The sequence below is a fragment of the Anguilla anguilla genome, chromosome 4 (assembly GCF_013347855.1).
Source record: "Anguilla anguilla isolate fAngAng1 chromosome 4, fAngAng1.pri, whole genome shotgun sequence".
Classification (NCBI taxonomy): Eukaryota; Metazoa; Chordata; class Actinopteri; order Anguilliformes; family Anguillidae; genus Anguilla; species Anguilla anguilla.
In genome coordinates this window covers 5011673-5029680 of record NC_049204.1, presented here as the reverse complement: position 1 = coordinate 5029680, position 18008 = coordinate 5011673, and the positions used below count along the sequence as shown (strand labels likewise).

General features: G+C 46.0%; 2 protein-coding genes across 5 annotated transcripts in view; one reads left to right on the top strand and one right to left on the bottom strand.

The window, feature by feature from the left end:
* LOC118226442 (E3 ubiquitin-protein ligase RNF13-like) overlaps positions 1 to 3663 on the bottom strand; it is a 37767-nt gene extending 34104 nt beyond the window's left edge. Inside the window, exon 1 of the mRNA XM_035416054.1 lies at positions 3455 to 3663. The gene's annotated coding sequence lies outside the window, so the exon portion shown is untranslated. The remainder of the gene's footprint in view (positions 1 to 3454) is intronic.
* Positions 211 to 17496, top strand: LOC118226441 (protein ANKUB1-like). Of its 4 annotated transcripts, none has more exons than XM_035416052.1 (7): positions 211 to 231; positions 10263 to 10457; positions 11318 to 11461; positions 13677 to 13893; positions 14359 to 14473; positions 14789 to 15748; positions 15933 to 17496. In XM_035416052.1, exons 2-7 carry the CDS (start codon positions 10368 to 10370, stop codon positions 16012 to 16014), a joined length of 1608 nt encoding a protein of 535 aa, XP_035271943.1. In that variant the 5' UTR covers positions 211 to 231; positions 10263 to 10367; the 3' UTR covers positions 16015 to 17496. The 4 variants fall into 4 exon arrangements, with proteins under 4 accessions (XP_035271943.1, XP_035271941.1, XP_035271940.1 ...); XM_035416050.1 differs by lacking the exon at positions 211 to 231 and adding an exon at positions 9034 to 9242 and having other exon boundaries at positions 10280 to 10457; XM_035416049.1 differs by lacking the exon at positions 211 to 231 and adding an exon at positions 9034 to 9242.
* Positions 17497 to 18008: the final 512 nt, after the last annotated feature.

The window sequence follows — 18008 nt, the reverse complement described above, 5'->3', positions numbered from 1 at the left end:
TACAGGTAACACACCTGAGGCACCTGCTTCTCTCTCCTGCACAGGTAACACACCTGAGGAGCCTGCTTCCCTCACCTGTACAAGTAACACACCTGACCTGCTTCCCTCACCTGTACAGGTAACACACCTGAAACCTGCTTCTCTCTCCTTCACAGGGAACACACCTGAGATGCCTGCTTCCGTCACCTATACAGGTAACACACCTGAGACCTGATTCCCTCACCTGTACAGGTAACATACCTGAGATCTGCTTCCCTCACACACACACATGCACACATGCACACACACCCTCCACCCTGTACACCAGATAAAAATATATATATAATGTCTATTTAATACTTTTTTTTAAAAAATTTTAAAAGGTGACAGTGGATAATTGCACTCAAAAAGAAGTTGTTTAGATTCACAATGGCCTTCATTGACTTGCACAACACGGTAATGAATTTGGAGTGTGTCAGACACAGAAGCCACTGAACAGCACGTCAGTTTCTCCCAGTCAACGCAAGTGATTCTGAGCTCTGAAGGGTCTGTGCTCCGGTGGGATAACCACCCCATCACTGCACCGAATGAACCGCGATCGCATCGCCATCACGAGGAGAGCCATGGCCCTCCTGTCTCTTCCTGGCGTGGCAGCCGCCCGGTTCTGATTTGGGACGGGGTACTCCACTCCCTCCCGCCATTCAGGGCTCCCGCGATGTGACACGCTGGGAACGTGGCGGATAATCGGCGGGCGACTGCGGCCCCGTCGTCAGGGTGACGCGGCAGAGGTGGGCCTTTTGAAACAGGCGCTTCATAAGTGAGAGATCCACGGTGAATTGACCCCGTTATGAGTCCGGTCAGCTTCCGTCACACTCCAGCGGCTTCCCTAATACATTAAAACTAGCCCCCCCTCACCCCCCACCCCCCCACCAACACCAACACCAACACCAAGTCCTTCTGCAAAAGCAAACAAGGCCTCCCCTCTTAATGACAGCTTTATTCAGGGCTGACCCTAGAATTTGGGTGGCCCCTAAGCAAATCTATCTGAGCGGGGGGGGCGTTTGCTGTTTAATTCTGTCGAGCGGGGGGGGGGGGGGGGGTTGTGTGGCCCCACCTCCTGGTCGTGTGGCCCCCCCAAGCGGTTGTGGCCCTAAACAACCGCATAGAGCGTTTATGCCACGGGCCGGCCCTGGCTTTATTAGGCGAGACGTGTGCCGCAGTATGTAGGGCAGTCGGATTTTGAGCCGTATATGAGTTCCTCCGCATGGACGGTTTGGGGTTCGAGCCCAGCCATGGCCCTTTCCTGAGCTGTGATCCCCTTCTTTCCCTGTCTGTTACCCTCTCTGCTTTCTCCCTGCCAGAATAATAAAGCACAAAGATATGAAATGAAGAGTAGACCGTCTGCTCTGCTTTTAAAATAACCATCACACTATTAGCAAAGGCTAGTGTTCCGGAACTCCACTGACGTTCTATTACCGGTAGTGATTGTGACATCAGCGTTAGAATGTTCAGCGAAGAACATTTCACAGTGAAACAGCTTTAGAACAGAGCGATTGCTGGCTGCTACTAAACGGTTCATGGTTTATGGTCAGGGAGGCCCACTTACTAATGTGCTGCTGGAGATTTATATTCACCTGGTTACAGTGCCCTAGAGACCAGAACTCACACAGCAAGCATGCGTAGCGGGGTGTAGCTCGGCTAGCTCGCTAGCATGCACAGTGAGGCTCAAACAATTCAACCACGGCTATTAACGTCTGTTAGTAATTCATCAATTTCGAAAGCACTCTAACAACTCATGCCATTTGATCATACTAACACAACTTACTTTTTAAAATTATTATTATATGCAGTCCATTCCTGCTGATGGCCAAGCAGCACCCAACCTGGGAATCAAACCAAGGACCCCTTCTTTAAAACCCGCTTCTCTAACCATAAGAGAATACAACATTGAACCCCGTGGGGTAATTTGCCCTCTGCATTTGACCCATCCTTAGTTACCTAGAAGCAGTGGGCAGCTGCCTCTCCGTGCTGCGCCCGGGGACCGACTCAAGTTCTGAGGCCAGTGCCTTGGTCAAGGGCAACTGCCGGAGTGCACCTAACATGCATGTCTATACTACACCTCCATATTACACTGTGTAGTATGCCAGTGTAGATGCCCCCCGCTGTGACCACCAACTCAGCAACACGGCCCCGAGACTCAAGCTCAGCTGGAGGAGTGAGTCGACCTCTCCGTCCGGGGTATTAATGAGGGGGAGAGTGAGGGAATGGATGTCAATATTGGCCCTGAGGAGGGAAAAAAATAGTTTTGGGGAAACGAGGCTCAGCACCTTCACTGAATTCCTGCGTCCTCTCCGCTTGTTCTGCATGGATTCATTCAACAAGGAGGATGAACAAAAAGGAGAAGCTTTTCTCATAAAGCGTGGAAGCTAAGGACAAAGAGACGGAGGAATATTTACAACGGAGAGAAACTAGGAATAACCCTCCCGACGTTGTTGTGTACGCCCACTCAGTCGGCTATATTATAAACTCAGTGCCTCCTCTGGTCTACCAAAGAATGGTAACTAGGCAGGATTGAGGCCCTGGTAACAGGAATGCTACCGTGGGAGGGATGCCTAATATCAATAACAGCTAATGAGAGCTTCTTCCACCTGTCACTATAATAACATGTTCAGCACGGTCAGATCAGACCAGTGCAAAGGAGGGGCTCACTGCACGTGATTCGCCTTCATTATTTCACAGCTGCGTCTTCGCGTGAATTTGTAGTCCAGTTGTACAATCCACCTGAACTGAGAGTGGCAGCAGTAAACGACAGGCCAACGTGGATTCATTCATTGCAGCAACTCATGTGTATAACCCGCACAAACCAAAAAAAACTAAAACAGACCAAAGATATAAATCAGTTAGTTATTTAACAATGCATCTTACAAGGCGAGTGAAGTAGATCTGAAATAGATAATTAACAATCTTCATTGGCTAAAATAGTGACGGTGCTCTGAGTATTCTCTGTAACCTCATGCTTGTTAGCTGGCCACAATACTCAGAACGCTGTCACTATTATAGTTATTATAATCAATTATAGCTAATGAACATTGTTCCGCGCAATTAAACGTGTATGGGTTTAACAGATGGCTAGCAATGTCTCCGAGTAAACGTTAGTAGGCTCAAATGATTATAATGTTAGATTACAAGCATTTAACCAATGCAAGAATCAAAAGCAGGTCGGTGGTAGTGGCAACATCAATAACTAGGTGCCTAACAAGCAAGGTAGCAACTTTGAGATACTAGCTAGATCTATTAGCAATCTCGTATGTAGCCAACGAGTAATCCACGCATCTAGACTCATTAGCTACCTGTCATGATGATTTGCAAGGTGTCAAGCTATCTGGCTAGCTATCATCTTGGTGATTACACAGCAGTTCGCTGACCGTCTAAAGTAATTCTCTCAAAAAACACATGGTAAATAAATGTTCATTACCTTTACAATAGAAGTGGTAGAAGTATGCGTTCCTCCCTTTAAACAAGATGCGTTTGATGACAAAGCATTGCTATTAATCGCACTTTGAATGGCTGGCGCAAGATATTCTATAATTCCACAATTCCCATCCCATTTCAGAAAAATGTCAACAGTACACTCGCAGTAGCACAGAGCAGTTTGTGCACAGTGAACTTCCTACATCTGTACCCGCCTCTTCAGCAGTCTCTGCCGCTGATTGGAGAACGCCGTGATCGATCACTGTGACGCCAACACAGGTTAAACCAAACTGACCAAACCAGGCTAACCGGACTCATTTTATACTCCAAGAATATCTGCATAATTTTATGGCCGCAGAGGCATATAGAAGATAAAGAGAGAACGCTCAATAAGGTTGCAATATTCTAAGGTAATTATACATTGGATGCATTGATTATTATTATGTAACTAGTGGAAGGTATTGCTGGCATCATGCAGATTCACACCTGGTCCAGAGTCACAATTTTTAATGCATCTGAATAATATCCAAAAATACATTTAGGATGGACTGTATCCCTGCTTGAAAGCATGAGAGATTGGAGCAGAGGACGATGGAACTGCAGGACTACAGACCCACCAGATGCTCAGCATTGTATCGTTAACTTTGAAACCTTTTAGGGGCTTGACCAATGTCAATGCTGTGGCAATGGATGCTCTGTACTGCGATATAACACCAGAAACTTCTATAACCAGATGGGACCTCCCCTAGTTTAGAAGCAGAGAGGAGGCAAGGAATGCAGGAGTGGAGCATCTGGTTGTTTTATACAACCTGTGAGTGCATTCAGAGCAAGCTTGAACACTGGTTGCTGCTGCAGAGAGAGGTAGCTAGTTCCCTAACCAGTACGCTACACTTTCGCCCTATTGGTCAAAAAACTGAGCATGCTCAGAGCTTCTGCATCTATGTGCTCTGTTCTGTCTTTTGATGAGAAGCATTCTTGGAAGATGCCCCCTCTTCTATTTGTTTGCTTTTTGCATTTTTTTTTTTTGCATACATTTGCAACATACTATTTCTAAACTCATTTTATAATGCATTTGTTATGTGCCTTATGGTGTGTGCAGTATTCAGTAAGGTTGGCGTATAAATAGTGTTGCCGTTGCGTACGGTGTTTTTTGCACAGCGCAGAAACGATGTTATGAGCCGGTGTTTACTCTGCGGTTCACTGTGTAAATTTAGTTAAGCTTTATGGCTCTGATCCCGGTGCTTTCTACTGAAAATATCAGCAGCGAGCGCTGTTCTGCCCATCTACTGTGCAGTACAGAGGCAGGGACCCACAACACCGCTATTAGTTCTCATTTCCCATAAACTACCTCCCTCCCTCCCCTATGATGTTTTCATTATCTCTTGGTCTGTGCACAACCACCACCCCCCCCCCCCATGCACCGCTATAAAAACACAAGTAATTTCATGGGGGGGGAAGGGTAATGAACCAATTACTTTTTCAGGAAACAACGCCCCCCCCCCTCCCCCCTCAGCCACATAGAAACACACCAATAAACTCACTGGATAATTGCCTCTCCCCAACCACCAAGCACCGCCCCAACCTTTTTCTGAAATTCATAATGAAATCTGTAATTCTGACAGTTCTCAGATGATTCTCTGAGAGATATGGGGCCGCCAACACAATTTTAAAACCGGCAACGTCACAGTAATAGCATTCGGCCTAATGCCCTGGCCAGCTCCTGTGCGGTCAGGAAGCCGTTGCCATGACAACTCTGCGAACAGTGGCCTTCGAAGCTCCGGAGTTCACGGTGTCCTGTGTGAGATGTTCTGTTAGCGTAGCCTTAGCATGTGCTTAGCGTGTCACTTTCACACAAATGTGAACGACGGTACACCCTCTAATGTTATTATGTTGCAATCACTTAGCAGTGAAATGTATTTTCTTAGTCACTCGTTCTTATCCAGAGTGACTAAGAAAAAATGGAGAACATTAGTGTTAGTCTAAGGAGCATAAAAGTGCAACGTCACCAAGAAGGCACGGAGGTTCCATTTGTGATAGAAAAGTGTAAAGTTCGGCAAACAAACCGACGATTAGCACTGTAAAGAAAAATGAATTCCACTATGTGGCTAACCTATAATTCTGAATGATACGTGAAATATTATTATTCAAAAGAGGAAGAGGATGGCCAAGGAAGGTCAGGGGCGGCCATGATCTGAAGAGGCGGGCCTACGTGTGTCAGAAGATGGGCAGGGTTTCTGCTGTTCTGACGGCAGTGGGAAGATGGGCAGGGTTTCTGTAGTTCTGACTGCAGTGGGCAGATGGGCAGAGTTTCTGCTGTTCTGACTGCAGTGGGAAGATGGGCAGGGTTTCTGCAGTTCTGACTGCAGTGGGAAGTTGGACAGGGTTTCTCCTACTGAATTATCCCAAAAGTAAAACTTAAATCTGATACAGAGCTATAACTGTATAACTATAGTGTCATCTCAGAATAAAATCAAGGCAAACATGTTTCAAGTGTTTCTCAGTCTCAGTTGTTAATGCTGCTGCCCTGGGTAATTTGTTCTCTTTTAATTGCATAACTTGATGTCATATCCCAGCCAACACAAAATGTTATAACAAGTCCCCCCCCCCCCAACATTGCAGCTAGGTTTGAGTGAGTAAGACTGTGGTGAGTAATGAAGTCTTCACAGTTCAACACTCCCCGAGACCACAACTTCTCAACTACTTCACAAATAGGTCTAGATCACATGGTTAATTTTTTTTTTTAATTTCCACAGGGAATGTCTTAATAGCCACCCAGAGAATTCAGAGCAGAATGTTTTCACGCCTAAAAACCAAGACATTTTAACAACATCATTTCAATCGCTAACACCTGTTAGAATGAAATCGCTCCAACGTAATGAGCAATCTCTTCATCATGAGAAAGACTTTACTCATCCATCCTTCTGTTAGAATGTTAAACCAAGGTCCTGACTCACAGTGATAAAAAGGATCCCATGGCACTTTTTTATTGAAAGACTAGGGGGTGTTGACCTAAAATTCCCACAAAAACTAAGCACCCCCCCACCCCCTTCCGTCGTCTGATTGGCCACAGAGTCCACTGTATTCCCTTGCTCACATCGATTCCCTGAGTCATGACTGCAGAACGGACACAGTTCTCAGTTAACCCTTTAAGGTGTAAGATCGCAAATATTGTGATTAGAATGCTCTTACCCGAACGTTATAAGGCTGATGTAATAATCACTACAGGCACATGAAAGCATGAGTTCTGGAACACTGACTTCTGGAGTTCTAGAAAACCGTGCTCTTCAAAAGGGTTAAAAAATGATGGTTAAATAAAAGAAAATCAAATTTGATTGAGTAGCAATACCGCAGCTAACCGGGATGTATTTCTGTATCATCAGGGTAACATGACTATAGTAACGGGTGTAGGGGGATAACAGCAGTTGTACTGTGTTACTGTGCAGTTGTAAGGGGTGATGCCGTTTGTAATTAGCTCCGAACAAGAGCACGTATTAAATGCCAAAGGGCAATGTAAACTGTTACATGAGTATTCTGTCAGACGTTTTTCAATATGTGCATGCGATAATAGCCTATTTGCTGAAATAACTGGGAACGGAGTATAGATTTGTATAGAAGTGGAAATGCGCTCTCTAAGGCAACTCACAGATCCTCTTCCTGTAATGACATCCTGCTGGTTTGGTGAAGCTCTGGCGCCATCTTGTGTAAAATTATCAAATGACAGCTTTAAAGCAACGTATTGCATTGTGATTATTTTTGTTGTTGGAAAGTCCACGTCTGTGGCTAATATAATTAATGTGTTTTTGAATTGGTTAATTATTGCTGACAATCAATTTCTCGGACAACCAAAGAGGCAGTTAACGGCTGTCAAGATTTATTCCATGACAGTTTGACTGTCTCTTATCAAAAATATATTTTTAGATTTTTAAAAACTTTTTTTTTCAATGACTAATGCATGTAACTCATTTAAAGTCATTCCAAGAGCCAATCTTAACAGGGTCATTTGTTCAAAGGTGTGAAATTTGCATACAGTATTTGTTCGTACTGTTCTCAGCCATGAAAAAAGTAGTTGAGTTTAAATATTTGTCTCTCTCTGTGACTCAGTGGGCTACTTAATATGTACATTAAGGCCGAACGAATGGAAGATTTCAGAGACAGAGAAAATGCGTGTTCGTTATAAGTATACAAATGTATGTTCAGATTGTCTGACGTAACTCTCTGGAATAACAACGTTGCAGAACTTCCAGGTGAAAATTATCTCACAATATTCATCTTAATATAAAGGAATATTTGAAATAATAACGGAATTTAAGCTTTGCTTATGCTGTATTCAGCTGAGTACATTTTTTTCAATAGGACCAGCACCTGAAATCTAATTTCTAATTCAGCATATTCTTCGTTTTCTGTTTTTTATCCACACATTACACTCTCATGCGGTCTTGACGCATCGTGTCGTAAACACGACCAAACCCATTCTGGAGGACCGTTGGAAACGGGACCTTCTCTTCCCAGAAACACGCCCGTCCACCCTCGGCGTAAAGCGCCTCCTCGTGTAGTCACTGCGTAAAAACTCCGATCGCGCGTCATTGTTCTTCTTGCACGGGGCGTTACTATAGGAACCAAACACAACATCGCGCAGCCGCCAGAAATAGAGCGGCCGGCTCCTCCTGAATTGAAAGACAAACTTCTGTTCTCTTTAACTCTTTGCTGCCCTCCTCAGTGTGCGTGGAAGTTTCGGGTAGACCGATATCTCAGCACATACTTAATTTTGAATCTTGGAGTCTTGAACCTCGAACCTCGAACCTCTTGGCTCTAGGCCTCAACGGTCTGTAGACCTGCAACTCTGTAACAAGTTAGCTTTTTATCCTCTCCAAGCACTTGTTGGTGAGTTTGTCTCACATTAAAGATAGATGCTGATAATGTGAATGAATTCCTGGCAATAAAACACGCGTTTAGTGAATTTAATTAATTCATAACAATATTTCTGACATTTTATTTTGTGACAGGAATAATTTCTCATTAAATCTAAAAACACAAAAAAGTTTTGTGTTGCAATGACTGATGTTTAGTCAGCAAAAATATCACAACCACAGAATCTTACAGCCTTACAGTAGATTCATAAGATATTTATCACCATGAAAAACCACACCTGATAATATCCTTCTGAAAAAAAGAAAAAAGTATTTTCCTTGTTTTACATAATACAAGTGGTCTTGGATTGCCGTGAAAATATTTTCAAAAATAATATTTATTTTATTTCTATTGAATGTTCCTTGTAGTGTAGCTTTCATCATCGTAGAATAAATCTATGCTTCCTGAGATTAAGGCGAGTCTCCTGTAGGGGACAAACATGAATTGCTGGGTCTTAGGAGGCCATATTAGATCATGTGTTATTGCACAGCCAAAGGCTTGAAAATCAGTACCTCTTCTGTCAAAAAAAAAAGAGCAACTTCTCAGACCCCAAAAACCTCTGACCCCCTAACATGCCATTAGCTGTGATTTATGTTTCCCTGGAGTCAGAAGGAAAGCCATAATGTGATTTTTCCATTGCGTAACGCGCCTCCTCGTGGGGGTAGTAATGCTCTGTAGCTTTGCGGAGCCTTGAGGACGACGGGAGAGCAGAACGGGCATTAAAACTCCGCGGGGGCGAAACCGAGCGCGCGGATGGGGATTGAGTTTCACTGTTGCGGTTGCTCTGTTTGCGAACTGAGAGTCAGACTGGGCTGGTCTGGCCGTTGCCACAACTCTCACGTTTACCGCGAAGTTAAGAGCTCTCTTCAGGCAGCTTTTCTTTGGTAAGGGGCGGGGGGGAGGGAAGAAAACTATAGATTGGTTACTGCTTATTTTCTGAAATCCGAAAAGGCGAAATCGTAAAACCTGTTAAGATGTGCGTCTGTGGTTTTGGGAAGACCGGCGGTGGCGGTTTATTGAGAGAGACGTTGGCTGACGAGGGCTTTTCAAACAGGAAGTTGCAGGTGCGATTGGGGGTCTGGCCCGAGGTGGTTTAGTGGGCTAACAGGAGCATGTCTCTCAGCCGATTCAGACAAACACAGTAATTGTGGAGCAGGATGTGTGTGTGTGTGTGTGTGCTGTGTGCTGTGCTGCTATCACATGACCAATAATAATTTTCTCGGCAGATGTGTGGTGTTTTTAATCAGGAGCAAGTTATCACATGTCCGGCATATCAGAGCAACTCTGTAACACGCTGTGGAGATAAGAGAGGTTGGAGAACGTGCGTGTGTGTGCAGGTGTGTGTGTGTATTTGTGCGTGTGTGTGCATACATGTGCGTGTGTGCGTGTGCCTGTGTACGTGTGTACGTGCCTGTGTGTGTGTCTGTGTGTGTATGTGCATGCATGCATGCATGTGTGTGCGTGTGCATACCTGTGTGTGCGTGTGCGCGCGTGTGTGTTTGAGTGTGTGTGCGTGCGTGCGTGCGTGCGTGTGTGCTTGTGTGTGTGTGTGTATGCCTGTGTGTGTGTTTGTGTTTGTATATTCATGTGTGCATGTGTGTGTGTGTGCGTGCATGTGTGTGTGTGTGTGTGTTTTTGTGCTCGGAGAGGACTCTTCTTAAAGAAATCAACTATATGAGATCATAGATGAGTGAGACACTGCTGGAAAATATGTGCATCTAGCTGGTTGGTTGTAATTGCTTTTGTCTTTCAATGCCTTTAAACCTAAAAAATAAAAAAACTCCCGCACACTGCACCGCGTTACCACTTGTATTCTTTCTATTTTACTGCCTCTCTGACTGATAGGGGTCGCCTTGTCCCGCCCCCCTGCCACCTTCCCCCCCCCCACTCCCCCCTTCTCCAAGCCATGCTCTCCTAGCAGCAGGTTCCCCTGCAGTCCCTGATACACAAAACTGCCCCAGCCAAGCCACACCGGAGCAGCCAGCACGGGGGGCGGAAGCTTCTGGGGCATGAGGATCTTCATCGCCTTCGAAGGCTCCTGCGAGCCTTTTGACATCTCCCAGCATCACACCGTCAAGACTATAAAGCAGATGATCAAGGTAACGATAATACTAATAATGATGATGAAATAAAAAACAACTGGCTCATCCAGACTGCAACGTGATGAATAATTTATTTTTTTGCCTTGCATTACAGGGGCGATGTAATCATACTTTTTTGTAAAATACTATGTGCCGTGGGAATATCTCCGCGTGTGAAAAATCCATGAAAATTGTTGTCGTTTTGTATGTATTAGTGCTGCTTTTGAGCTGCAGTTATTCCTAGTTCCAGTGGTTTGAATGCTTGCCGTTGGATACTATTCACAGAACAATCAGCAGATTTAATGGGGCTTTTTCACAAGGGAAGCAAGGGGCCAATGTTGTTTATTCAAACCCGTCCTGGTGATGGTCTTTATTTAGCTGTAGCAGACAGCTTTTAACATTATAATGTAATTATTTAGGGGCTATGGCACGGTGCCTCTCAACACCGAAGAGCGCAATTCAAAGGCAAACAGTGTCATTATTTGCCAGCTACTTGTCCTCTGTGGACCACCATAGAAAAATACATTTAAAAAGGAACTACAGTAAAAAATGATTTATGAGACCCGGTGCAAAACTTTACAAACACAATGTTTGACAAAAGAGATAAGGGTGGAAGGGTGGAGAGAGAGGGAGAGAGGGAGGGAGAAAGGGAGAGAGAAAGGGAGAGAGGGAGAGAGAGGGAGAGGGAGGGAGAGAGGGAGGGAGATGGAGGAAAAGAAAAGAAGGGAGGCAGCAAAGGGGAAAACTTTTCTTTTTTTTTTTTTTTTGACCCGAATCATTTGGTAGGGTTTAACAAAGGTTTTTAACACAGCCTCTGCGTGATAAAATATTTAACAGAAGCCTATAAGAGTGCGGGGCCTTTGCTCTCCGTCCCGCAGGAGTTCTTTCACGTCCAGCTGTCGGACGACAGACGGACCCGCCGCTACCTGGAGCTGAGCTACGCGGGAGCCTCCCTGCAGGACGGCTGGTCCCTGCCGGACATCGGGATCGCCCCCTGCAGCACCATTCGCTGCCTGCTGAAGGTACCCGCCCACTAAACCTTCCCATCATGCACCTGCTGTATACGCAGGACCCAACCTTCCCATCATGCACCTGCTGTATACACAGGACCCAACCTTCCCATCATGCACCTGCTGTATGTACAAGGTCCAGCCTTCCTATCATGCACCTGCTGTATATGCAGGACCCAACCTTCCCATCATGCACCTGCTGTATACACAGGACCCAACTTTCCCATCATGCACCTGCTGTATACACAGGACCCAACCTTCCCATCATGCACCTGCTGTATACACAGGACCCAACCTTCCCATCATGCACCTGCTGTATACACAGGACCCAACCTTCCCATCATGCACCTGCTGCATGTACAAGGTCCAGCCTTCCCATCATGCTCTATATGCGGGACACAAGCTTCCCATCATGCTCTATATGCGGGACACAAGCTTCCCATCATGCACCTGCTGTATACACAGGACCCAACCTTCCCATCATGCTCTATATGCGGGACACAAGCTTCCCATCATGCACCTGCTGTATATACAGGGCCCAACCTGATATATACAGGGCCCAACCTTCCCATCATGCTCCTGCTCTACATACAGTGCTGAACCTTCCCATCATGCACCTGCTGTATTGTATATACAGGGCCAAATCCATCATGCACCAAAATCCAAAATTATTTTTAAAAACCAGCAAACACACACTAGCCCCCCCGGGAATAGAGCTGAGTGTCTTATGACAATTTAGTTGAGAGTAGTTTGATTTTTACAGGGAAAACAAACGCTGGCCACTTCAAAGCTCTTTGAGTTCAAGAGTGAATAAACTGCTCTTGACCGTCCCTCTTGACTTTCCATACTTCAGGTAGAAGAGCTTTCCAGCAGTATAAGAGGACTCCGCACAGTCAACACAATAAGCAGGAGACCTCGTTTACTGGCTTAAACGTTGTTAGATGACTATCATCTCTGTGGGAAGGGTAGGATACCCTCTGAATACCCTTTAAAAAAAATAATTTTATCAAGGGAGTGTAAAAAAAATTCTTAACAGTTTATTACCAGAAGAAGAATTAGTTGATTCCACGGTGCATCAGCAAAAAACAACAAATGACTAGCATGATGTCATCTCTGAACGGCAGACGTCTCACTTTCTAAAACACGGATTTCCAGACAAAAAGCCCAGGCAGGGCTCCACCAACTGGACCCTCGTCGGCAGCGTATTGAAATGCAGAGCGTCGTTATACGGTTGCCATGGGGACAGACAGGCATGACACTGTAAAGTGGACCCATCTTTGTGAGAGACCCTATTGGACGTCGTATCAATTGGGGGGACAATCCCAGCCGACGCAAACAGCTCTCTGTATTATATGTTGCAGCCCTAAGTTAGAGATGACCGCGTTTTCCGTTGTCCACTATTAATGCCTTGTGAGACTTTTGTTGCTTTTGAGAATTAAGGATTCAGAAAAGATACTGTGTGTCCTCAACTTTGGCTAACAGTTAAAAACTGTTTTTTTCTGCTTGTATTTAAACATTCAGTGTCAAGTTCAGTGATCACTACAGCTAACTTGCCAATCTGAGCTGGTGAAGAAAACGTGTAAGGCTTGCATTTTACTTGCAAGTCAATGTTAATGATAAATGTTGATTGAATACAGGTCAACATATCACTCAAAGCATGATGTTCTGTGAAAAGTATAGAATAAATTAATAATACGTTGAGTTGACAAATCTGAATGCCTGGAAAAGGAACATTGTGAGCAATAAATGTCATATATGGAACATAAAAATTTCAAAAATCTCATCTTTGTACGATTAAACACAAAACGCTACAGCAGTTCTCTGTGTATTCTCCCAATGCAGTTACACTCACCTGCCACAGGGGGCAGACCTCAGTGACCATGTCATGAAATACACCCCACTCATAATACCATATTCGTACTTTCTTGTGTGAATAGTTTATTTGGTACTGCCTTGCAACATAGTAATAATTGCATGGGGTATACTAGTTTATGAATGGGTTATGCATTATCTCTCAGGTTTATGAATGGATTATGCATTATCGAATGGGTTATACATTATCTCTCAGGGTTTATGAATGGGTTATACATTATCTCTCAGGGTTTATGAATGGGTTATACATTATCTCTCAGGGTTTATGAATGGGTTATGCATTATCTCTCAGGTTTATGAATGGGTTATACATTATCTCTCAGGCGTTATGTATGGGTTATGAATTGTCTTTCAGGAAGAGGACAAGCCCGTCCTGCACGTCTTCAGCCCGGTGACGGGGGAGACGCTGTCCCTGATGGGGACGGTGTTCCTCCTGACCGCCTCCGGCTCCGCGCTGAGGTCCCTGGTGTCCCGCCGGAGCGGCCTCCCAGTCGGGGCGTTTCGGCTGTCCACCCCGGGCGGCCTGGAGCTCTACGACTGCACCCGGCTGGACGAGTACGGCGTCGAAGTGGGTGCGTTCCCGCGCTCCGTGCGGCTTGTGTCGCATTGAAGGTTTCTGACTTCGAGGGTGCTGGGTGGCTCATCCAGTGTGTAAACCGCATAAGCGAAAGGGCAGCACACAAGCTATGATAAATGTTTCTTAATGTTTTTTTTTGTTAATGCTGGTTAGTCTTTTGGCTGAGGGGTTGTTTTTTATTGGTCTAGTTCTGGTTCTGCAAATATATTGAACCTTTATCTGTAAGTATTTTTAAATCTGTTTTTGACTGAAAACAGGCCAGGGAAATTCTGAAGCCCTAATCCTAATCTTGCTTGCCACGTGTGGAGAAATTTGACATAAATTTGGCATAAATGCTTGTAAAACTCTTGAGAAAAGCCAAAAGTATTGCAATAGTGGGCCACATTTGTGCCCACCCCCCGGCCCCCACCACCCCTCGGGGCTCACAGTTGATCATCCCTGCTGTAATGTGTGTTCCCAGGGGCCACTCTTCGCCTGGACACCTGGGACGGGTGGACAGAGCTCCTGAGGGGGGCCCTTCTGGGCCACAAGCGCACTGTCCAGCGCTATCTGTCCGAGGAGGAGCCTGTGATGAGGTCTGTTCCTGCAGTGAAAAACTGGCCATAATTTTAATATTGGCCAAATATATATATATATATGTATTGTGAAGTATTGCAATATATTTCAGGATACTTTCTATTCCATTACCATAAGGGTCAAGTGTTTCCATTTCCATACTTGTACTTCACAGTAAGAATTGCAGTACAAATCAGTTCAAGCTTCTAGCGCTAGGCTAATAGAGTGAAAAGAAGCTTGTATGGCTACAGTGGATGGATATGCTCCATGCCTATGGGAGACTGTCAGGATTTTGGGTGAGGGGGTAAACATGCCCCCCTGTGTCGGTGTCGCAGGTTCCAGCAGAGGGTGGCCCTGTACGTGGCGGCCTTTTTCGGGCACCTGGACCTGGCGAGCTGGCTGCTGCGCAAGGGGGTGCGGGCGGAGGAGCCGGTCGGGGTGCACCCTCACCGGATGTGGTGCCGGGACACGGACCACCCCGAAACCGGCAAGTGCCCCGTCCACGCGGCCGTGGAGGCCGGCCAGCTGCACATCCTGAAGTCGTTCGTGGGCAGCAGCGTGCTGAACCTGTCCTGCCGGGACCCGGCGGGCCTCACGCCGCTGCGGATGGCGCTCCGGGGCGGCCGCCGCGACTGCGTGCGCTACCTGGTCGCCAAGCTCTGGTCCGCCGTCTCCTTCCCGGGCCTGGCGCTCACCATGGGCGTCTACATCCAGGTCAAGCGCTGGGCCTGCAGGGCCCAGAGGAGGGCCTGCCGGTGGAGCCAGAGCCAGAGCCAGAGGCAGAGGGCGCCCTCCAGGGCCAGGGTCGGCGACACCGTCCTGGTCGACGGCTTCACCGTCCCGGAAATGACCTCGAAGCCCTGGAGCAAGGCCGCCAGGGCCGGGGCCGGGGCGCGGCTCAGAGGTCGCCTCCTCCCTGCTCTGATGGCGGTGCGCGACCCGAACCGCCGCTGCTCCCAGCCTCCCCCGGGTCCGGCTACCCAGAACGCACCGGGCCGGCTGCCCCGTTTGCGTCCCGACGCGCCGGTTGGCCGTGGGCGCGAGGGGAGCGGCGCGGGGGACGGACCGGGGGAGGCGCGGGAAGTGCGTTCGGCTGAGGGCAGGGATCAGAACAGGAACACCTGGCGGAGCAAGGTTCCGCTTCCCGCCGTCAGCCGAGACACCAACCCGCGGCCTCGGTTCATCTACGCCTCGCCGAACTCCTCCCTCATCCTCTCCTCCTCCCTCGACTCCTTCACCAAGCACAGCGGCCGGACCACGCGAGAGAACGCCATCTACTGTTTGGCCCTGGCAAGGTGAGTCATCTGAAAGCCACATATTCAGTACACTGGCATTTACTAAGGGCTGATTGCTTCCAAAAATCAGGTTTTACAGTCTGTAATTCAGTCCTCCAGCAGCTAGATGGCAGACAATCATACGGCCACCTGCTCAAGGCTACAGACCACTGGTGTAGACTGACATGACATTCCTCTGTTTCAGTGCCTTTACAGAGAAGCCCTGGCTTCATCAACTGGGGATGGCTCGGACCCTGGCCCAGAGAACCGTTCACAAGCTGCTGTAGCTCAGCCAGGCTGCTTGGATCCTCTGTTCCAAAACCTCTCCATCCCGCTCAGCTGTAACCATGGTGACCCAGTCAACACAAACATTTCCTATCCACTGAATGAGACTATGAAGATTCTCTTCAAACTTAGATTTCATTTGTTGACATTGTGACAAAGGCTTAGAGTAAAATGTGTTTTTTTTTGTTGTAGAATTTTGGCTGAGGTAATTTAAATTGTTTAGCCATTGGTCAGTATGAGGTACATATAGATATGCTTCAAATGTCCAGGCTCCATTGCTGTACTGCAGTATCAAGACACAAATTTGAAATTTAATTTGTGTTTTCTTTGTATGCCTTCATATTTCTATTTCAGTAATTATTTATTTTTATGTTTTAAGTGTGTGTATGCATTCATTATCTGCTTTATGCATTCATTATCTTTTTAAAAAATGTATGCATGCTCTTAAATTGGTGCAGTATAAGGAACATGTACATTACATTACATTACATTACAGGCATTTGGCAGACGCTCTTATCCAGAGCGACGTACAACAAAGTGTATGAACAAAACCAGGAACGAGTTTGTTGAAAACCCTAGAGGGAAGTACAGTTCCAAATGCAAGGAACGATTGTGTAGTTTAACTTGGACCCTGTAGGTTAATCTGACTAACACAACAAAAACAGTAACAAAGCAGTCTGTGCAAATAGAACAAGCAATAGCAATAGAGTAGGCACAAGTGAAATAGCTAAGTCAACTTTAGGATAAACAGCTTACCTAGCCACAACCCTAAGATTACATAGTCAATTAGGGACTACAGGGAGGTAGGGAGGGATGGGGAGAGGTGTAGCCTGAAGAGTACATTAACAGTCAAATCAGGTCTATCGCATATGCATGATACGCCTCCTTAAAACTATGCTTTTAAAAACCTGCGACTGAAGGCGGACAAAGGAAACCTATTGCCCCCAGTGCTTAGAAAACTGTTATGCGTTTGGAACACTGTGATGTGTTTAGAACACTAATTGTTTGGAACGCCGTAATGCGTTTGGAATGCCTTAATGTGTTTGGAACACTGTAATGTGTCTGGAATCTGCAGAAATGTGTCTGTGTGTGGTCCTGCTAGTGTACAGTAAGCCTCCTCCCCACCCCACCCCACCCCACACCCTCTCCCGTTCCCTCAGTGACATTGACAAAACACCCGTTCTCCATAGCTCCACCAGTCCCCATTAACTGGCCTTTTTACGACTTGTCTGTTTAGTTCATTGGTGTCTTCAGTGTTTACCAGACGTGTTCTTCTTTTTTCTTCTCTTCTGTTCTAAGGTCTTCTTTTTATTGCCTGACATTCTTTTTTTTTCTACTTTCCAGATGCCTGTTTCTAAATGTTGGCTTTTAGCAGTACCGGAAAAAGGCAGCTATTAATTGTAAATGATCAATTATATATTTTAACATTTTTATTTAAAATTCTTAATCTAATTTGCTGCTGAAAATTTGCATTTTTTTCTATGAAAAATTGAATGTTCTTGTGAATCAGTGTTTCTGCTCAGCAATCGAAAAACAAGAGCTCTGGAGTTCTTTTTAGTTTTTACTCGAAAGTAGGGCAGTCTGAGTGCTTTAAAACTGCCATACAACACCGAAAGTACAGTCTGCAAGGTGCTTTGGCTCAGTTGTGAAAACCTGGACAAGCAATAATGAAAAAAGAGCATTTCAAAGAACCCATATTTGGCAGCCTGTATTCCCAGACAATGCACTCTCTGTCTGGAATGTGCAAATGGATCCAGTGTTTCCAGACGCAACGCCTCTGCCAGGAGAACTTCAAGGAACACGGACGGCAAAGTCCCAGGTGTGTTTAGTCTAATAGACAACGCACAGTCTTAACGTTGGCAAAACATAAATCAGGCCGAGTTCTCACGTTCGTACACGTCGCCGAGTTAACACGTGATTCGCGCAGACGCTATTTTCATCATTCTCAAAAGAAAGTGGGGCTTGAGTGTCGCGGTGGACGTCTTTCTCTCGCGCC

Coding starts and splice junctions, on each gene's coding strand:
- LOC118226441 (XM_035416052.1), top strand. CDS start 10,368: ATGAGGATCTTCATCGCCTTCGAAGGCTCCTGCGAGCCTTTTGACATC. Junction 13,894..14,358: donor CGAGTACGGCGTCGAAGTGG/GTGCGTTCCCGC, acceptor GTGTGTTCCCAG/GGGCCACTCTTCGCCTGGAC. Junction 15,749..15,932: donor TACTGTTTGGCCCTGGCAAG/GTGAGTCATCTG, acceptor CCTCTGTTTCAG/TGCCTTTACAGAGAAGCCCT.